General features: G+C 40.6%; 1 protein-coding gene across 1 annotated transcript in view; it reads left to right on the forward strand.

Moving 5' to 3' along the window:
• LOC138000942 (elastase-1-like) overlaps positions 1-7,500 on the forward strand; it is a 10,380-nt gene that overhangs the window by 110 nt on the left and 2,770 nt on the right. The window contains exons 2-3 of the mRNA XM_068847609.1: positions 1,009-1,221; positions 2,631-2,848. Coding sequence (XP_068703710.1) covers positions 1,009-1,221; positions 2,631-2,848 — 431 coding nt within the window. The remainder of the gene's footprint in view (positions 1-1,008; positions 1,222-2,630; positions 2,849-7,500) is intronic.

Raw genomic sequence — 7,500 nt, forward strand, 5'->3', positions numbered from 1 at the left:
TCTTGTACCTTTGCTTTTTAAGACCTTATGGTGACTCAAAATTCAATGTTTTGCTACACATTTTCGGCTAACGAGAAATTAGCATAAATGGTTGTAAGACCGAGCCTGGCCGGTACGCAGAAGAGGTATTGATACTGGATATGATGTTAATTTAGTATAGCAGTGAACTTCGAGGACCGGCTTTAAAACACCAGGTCTTGAAGTTTCAAGGATTCTTTAATAGACGATTAATGCTACTATTTATTAAGGATCGACCCACCAGATTAATGAGAAATCTTTATGCTCACTCGGGCGTTTTATCATCTTAAGTGGTACAAATACCCAGTGATCACAGAAACAAAGCCGGGCGGAATGCTCCGTCCAGAGTTTGGGGAATACCCAAAAAATATCGTTCGTTATCATCCCTTACGTGAGAGTGGCGTTTACTCCACTACTTTACTCCTTTTTTTATTTCACTTAGAGTACACACTAATAGCAATACTTAGTTGTTGACCTGCTTGTAAAGGTAATCATTTGTAAGCGCGTTGTTGTTTGATGAAGAGTGGAAAAACGTCTTAAATCGTGGACAAAATTTCTCGGGACAGTCATGCAAAACTCATAATTATCGATGATTTCACAATTACTTCCTGGAGCAGTGGCATTTTTAAAACTCCATTCCCCACCCAACACCATGTTGAAAGTCGGAAAAGCTACGGATGCCTGTTCACAACATTGTGAGTGGGTTGGTGGAGTGGGGCTGAGCTTGACGGTGTGGTTTGATATTCCAGAGTTTGTTTGCCATGCGTGTGTGTAACGAGTCCCGATGCAAATGTGTTCCAAGAATTTTGTCGATGATTGTGAACTCTTGGGTATGTATATTCCCCTCAAAGTTTGATGGCCGATTGGCCACATTGCAAAAATGCGCAAGAAGTTTAAGAGACAGCTTGTGATTGGCATCTTGTTCGACCGAATCGATTACTAAAGCATCGCCGCTTGCGTAATTAACTTGAGTTGTTGTAACTCTTTTAGCTGAATGTGGCAAGCGACCCATGGCTGCGCGTGTTGTTGGTGGAACGGACGCCATTCCCAACTCTTGGCCATGGCAGATATCGTTGAAGGCGGCTGTACGAGGGAAGCTCTATCACATTTGTGGTGGTTCACTCATTTCATCATTACATGTAGTCACAGCAGCTCATTGTGTTGTAAAGAACGCGACCCCTAGCCGGTACAAAATCGTTGTTGGTAAGCATCATCGCACCAGATGGATTACCTCTTTATGTCCAGAAATGCAAGCAATTAATATAGACGCAAGGCCAATTTTGATATCCAAGTAGACGTTTTCCTTTAAATCTAAGCATAATAATGAAAGGAAAGGAAAGGAACTTTATTTAAGTGTCTAATCTTCTAGCACTGCAGAGCACTAATCGGGGACACTGTAAATTGAAATAAACAAGTTAACGCAAATCAAATCAAAGTTTGGGTTTTTGAGGAGAGGGGAAAACCGGAGTACCCGGAGAAAAACCTCTCGGTGCAGAGTAGAGAACCAACAAACTCAACCCACACGTGACGCCGAGTCTGGGAATCGAACCCGGGTCACATTGTTGGGAGGCGAGTACTCTCACCACTACGCCATCCCTGCACCAGAGTCAGGGTTGACATTATTTTTAGGTTGCAATCCAGTAGTTGATCTTTACTTCACGAGCAGAGGTTAAGGATACTTTGTGACGTCATTTTATGCATTCCAATAACCGACTAATCTTGAAGTTGGGGGGAAGAGCCAGTGGCCACCTCGTGACGTTTATTGAAATTGGCGTGCATCTTGCATTTTTTTTTTTTTAACATGTCCATTCCACCAGTCTAACCCAGCCCATTCGCCCTTGTCACACGGCGGCCATATTGTCCCGGGAGACTCCAAAAAAGCTATGTTTTACTACGCCAAGCCTCACCCCCATGGTTTCCACTGCGATGCTGGGCGTTGTAAAACAAAGCTTTTCTGGTCTCCCTGGACAATATGGCCGCCGTGTGACAAGGGCGAATGGCAGACCAATTCATCGATTCTGTGATCCCGCCAACTGACATCTTATATCTTGCTTTTTGATTTGTACTTAATGAAACAGTATGCATACCTCCCTTTCTTCATCCTTCAGTTCTCTGCATCGTTTATCCATTATACTATAACTTGGACCCCTCGTCCTATAATTCATAATAGTAATTCTTTATTCCATAAAACAAATAAATTCCATGAAAGAATTGTCTATGTTTGAAGTTTGGACCGTGCTACAGACGAACGAGAGATATGATCCTCGCAATTATCTGTACGAGTTAATGCAATCGTGTCTTATAGACACATAAAAAATCCAGTTGACTCCAACGGAATTCGAACCCATAACCTCCGCGGTTCCAATGCTCTACCAACGGAGCTATGAAGCCACATAGTTGATACAAGGTCAGTTTGCCGATTTGATTTATTGGTACATCAGCCCGACAAATTCACCCGCTCTCAACTGAAGAGAAAATGAAATTAAAATTTGAAATCAACTCAAAATGGCATCTACGAGTTTCGGAACGAGGACTCCAAGGTCCTGTATGTGTCAGTGCTTTGATGCTAATATAAATCTCTTTGAAGAAGTGACGTTGTTCTCTTTACACAGGCGAACATGACCAGTCAAAAGACGAAGGCAACGAACAGGTGATGGGTGTGGCTGCTATCTGTTATCATAAAAATTTCACTTTACGCCATTTACGCAATGACGTTGCAGTGCTGACTCTATCAGAGCCAGTATCAATGAATGAGAAAGTTGGAACTGTCTGTTTGCCAGACAGGGGACAACAAGTGGCTCGTGGCACTAGATGCTACATCACAGGTAAGGTTAGATTTGAGATGTATTGATACAGTGTTGTCAATGGACACGAATAGTTTCGCACCGTAAGTGAATTAAGAAAAATATAGCGGCAAATTTACTTCTCGACGTTTTGGCGTCGCCATAACGCTATTATCAAAAATTGAAAAATTGAAGCCGACGCCTGAAATTAAATTTAACTTTAAACACAAACAGAGTTATGTTAAGCGTTATGATGTGCTCACGTACAGACAACATGTTGTTTACTAAATAAACGGTCAAACTTTGAAAATGCGCTGTTAGACATTTAGGAAATTCTATGCCTTTATGTTCATTGCAATCATGCTTAAAAATGGAGGACGACTTAGCGTACAAACAGAGGTATGTTAAGCGTTATGATGTGCTTACGTACAGACAACATGTTGTTCACTAAACGGTCAAACTTTGAAAATGCGCTGTTAGGCACTTAGGAAATTCTGTGCCTTTATTTTCATTACAATCATGCTTAAAAATGGAGGACGACTTAGTGTAAGTTTAGCCTCACACTTTTTGCCAGTTTGACAACCTGACATGAATTGATGTAAATCAGTTTAAAGATTGGAAAGTAGCGTGTACTCGATAAGCTCAGTTGAATGGGCATACTTTTTTTTCCAGCGACTTAAAGGCCCATGTTCTATTGCCCGTTTGTACGATTGTTTTGAAATAGTTTCAGCGTTTTGATTCGGTGTTTGCCGTTGATTTTCGGATTTTCCGATTGTGCGAAATTTAACTCGGTGCATAATGTCTCTTGGGTGTACATGGGCCTTTAGGTCGCCAGATTTTCCTGCTTGTTGCTGACAGATGCAATCTACTGAGCTCACGATCACGCCTGTGAATGTGACGTTTACCCGAATCCGATTTAACATGATTATGTGCATAAAAGGAAGTTTGGATATGTGGTCGTAATTAGCACAAAAGTTCGCCAACTTTGATCCCAAATTCCTTTGAGAAGCAATATCAAACACTCGAAAGAGTGTTTCATCAGATATCCAACCACCTCGAAATCCGTTAAAAAACTCGGCCTTCGGCCTCGTTTTCCATCTCGCTTCTCGGTGTTTGGATATCCGATGAAACACTCCTTCTCGTGTTTGATATATTACAAAACGAGATCTGGTGTCCTTGTGCAAATTTATTGACACCGGGGAATGTTTGTGATTATTTTTGCTTAATACAATAGCTTTTTCTAGGATATCACAATCCTCAAATTCAACTGCAGTCGATTAAGCCGTTGTAGCAGTCCTTGGAGCACAAGACTTTCAGACACCCATACATGCATATGATCACAAAAATTACACGCGGAGGCATCGTTATTCTGTGAATCATGAAACCAAATACAACTTTGTAGATATTGTAGTCAGTTTGCTTTGAGTGCTTACAGATTGTTCACAACATTTATCAGCTGCATTAACTTTGACTTTGAGTGATGGACCAATCCATTCCAAATTAATCGCTCGACGTCTTTTCGCGTGAATCTACCACGTACGGTGTGTGTGCATATGTTTCTCGACAAATTTCTGAACTCCGAATGTGTCACCGTTTTAAAGGTGCATATAAGGAGTACTAGTTAATGTGGTAAATGTCCAAAAAAGACGTTGTTGGTACCGCCGGTTGGTCATCAACCGGCGACAGGTATGTCAGTGATCAACGGTGATAATGTTTTAATTACCCAGGAAATTGTATGTTCGCTTTATCTCATGCATTCCGCCAGGATAGAGGTTTTCCTTTTTGCAAAGGAAAACGGCTCTTCTTTTATAATCTTTTTTAAGTATGTAACAAACTGGCGCATGGTTCGTTCGATTTATAGATATATGCTCTTACAATCATTGTTTGGTAGAGTATAAAAAGAATCAAGGAAAGGTTACGTTTATACAAACGCTGGCCGTGTAGCACTTATATTTTAAACAGAATTAACTGAATAGAGTGTAATGTGAAGTGCTAGATTTCAATCCCATATGAACCATGTGAGCGTTAGCCCTACTGATGGAAATGGGCTCACACAAGGACAGAGAAAAACTCTGACCAGGGTGGGAATTGAACCCACGACCTTCGGGTTAGATCTCCGCCGCTTGAACCCCGAAGGTCGTGGGTTCAATTCCCACCCTGGTTAGAGTTTTTCTCTGTCCTTGTGTGGGCCCATTTCCATCAGTAGGGCTAACGCTCACATGGTTCATATGGGATTGAAATCTAGCACTTCACATTACACTCTATTCAGTTAACTCTGTATAAAAAGAATCAGTTGTGGCCTTTGGACAACATTTTTGGGTTTGGTCAATTATGAAAGTTTTTGGGGGCAACGTTAACTTTTTAATTGTGGATACATGGAAATAATGGTTCATGGGATCATTAACCTCTATTTTTATTTGTTTTTTTTTTTTTTTTTTTTTTTTTGGAACGTTTAGGCCGACACCGACGTCGACGAGGGAATTCCACGTGAAATTTCAAGCGAAAAACCGAAGTACAACGCACGAATCGCGAAGCGATGTGCGATATATATTGGTTTTTCAAGTGAAATTTAACGTGGAGTTCACGAGTCAGGTGGTAGATTTTCCTTGTATCGCATAGCTCTTTAAAATGTCCTTGGTCGAATGTTGCGGTATTCAGTGGGCACTAAAAAGAACCATTTCAAATGAATTGTCAATAGCCATCAAATTGGAATCAAATACACAAACGTTTATTCGTGTTTTACGTACAATTCTTCGTTTTCTGAACTTTTACAGAGGCTCTAATTTTGTATCTTTATGTTAAAAATCATCAAACTGAATCCACTGGGAGCTATAATATAGGGTATTTTATCAGAACATTCCATGAACTCGGGGACTCTTCGACGGCTGAAAGGACAACGTGCATCCAAACAAACAATTTTAAACCAAATACGCTCGGGTGTACGTTAGCTGTTTGCCTCCCACTATTAATTAAACAGTTACTCGAATTGGACTTCTCAGTAAATACAACGTCCACTGCTAACGTGAGTTTTTGGGAGGAAAAACAAGCAATAAGTCAAAAACGGAGTAAACGATACTGGGTTTTTTTCCAACGCACAGAACTGCTGTTGCTACCTTTGGGATTAACATTCAACTCAAAATAATTAATGGCATTATTTACTGGCCTCTATCTCATCTTCTATGTACTCTACAACTGAAACCTGTTCTTCCTGAAGAACTTGTGCCTTTTTTCTCTTCCGTCGGCCATTTTTTTTTTCGGTGGCCATAGACTGCTACCGATTTTTCGTGCTTGGAAAGGTAAGCCATTTCTTAGAAAATCTTTCGAAAAAGTCATAATTTTAATTACATGTAAGACAAGGAAAATCTTCTGTTTCTTCCCTTCGGTTAGGTTTTGCTTTGTAAAGGGAGACAATGTTTTTGAAAACATAATTGTTTTCTAATTTTGCTTGCGTTGGTATGAAAAGCTATGCGCAGCTACGGCGCAATATCAATCGGCCTCGCTTTCAAGTCGCAATTCCACACTGAACACCTCGCCTCGGTATGCGATTCTAACTAACATTTTAAGAACAAACCCTGGCTGACAGTCACTTAAGGATGTCTTTATTTTGCTTTCTTTTACGTTTTTTTTTTATGTTTTTGTGAGTAGTATAAACAATTGAAATGGTAATAGAAATGTAGAACTGTAGTCGAACAGGACAATTAACTCAACTGATATTAAGGCACGTTTTGTGAACATTAGCAATTTGGTTTTCTGATTGCATGATACACTGAGGAACAACTCACTAGTTTGTGACGTAGTCGACCTTAGTCAGTATACCACACAACTTTAAAAACAATATATTTATTCGAGGTCAATTGCATGAGCGTCCTCCATTTACAGCCTACAAGCATTATAGCAATGGTGACATGTCACGTTTTGCCTACTAAATGAAAAACGAATGCAAATGTTTCAAAAGGGGTTTCAAAGACCGAGAAAGAAATGGAAGCACGACGCCGAAGGCGGGGTGCTCTTATTGTTTCCAAGTGTTTGGAACCCATACTCGTTCCCAGATCCCATCGTTTCTCTTAACCGGTGCGGCTTGATTCGCACTAGAAAACGAAGGTCTCTGAGACAAGAAATCCCAATTCAAGTTTTTATTGGTTACCTTACAAACAATAAAATCTTGAAACGAAGTAAATATGCCCGATGTGGCACGATGGGGTCAGCTTACGCGGAGCCGGTCGGTAAAATGATGAGAGCGTCTTTGTTTAAACCGCGATATTACTTATTGCCTCTCCATTTCTGTTCGATAAGAACAGAACTCTAACTTGAGGAGACATAAAGTGTCACAGAGAGACTCTTCGAATGTTATGCTTCTGAGCGCCACCATGTTTAGTACTTTATGCGACTCATAAATGTACTCCGGAAATCGTAAAATTCAATCTGCAAAACACCTATATCTCCAGAGCCTTCGTTTTCTCGTGCGAACACTCCACTGGCTAAGAGAAACGATGAGAGCTGGGAACGAAAATGTTTGGAACCCCTTTCCCCGTTCCCGAGAAGTTATATAGTCATTGCAAAGAGAGGGTACTCGTAGTTAAAGGGATTGTATCATTGTGCTTTTGATACAAGGCGCGAGACGTAGGGTGCGTTTATTCTTGAATCCAAAGGCGGATTTTGCCATTTGGGCCGTAACGTTTTAATCTGGTACATGAACTGA

This window comes from Montipora foliosa, chromosome 4 (genome assembly GCF_036669935.1).
Source record: "Montipora foliosa isolate CH-2021 chromosome 4, ASM3666993v2, whole genome shotgun sequence".
Lineage (NCBI taxonomy): Eukaryota > Metazoa > Cnidaria > Anthozoa > Scleractinia > Acroporidae > Montipora > Montipora foliosa.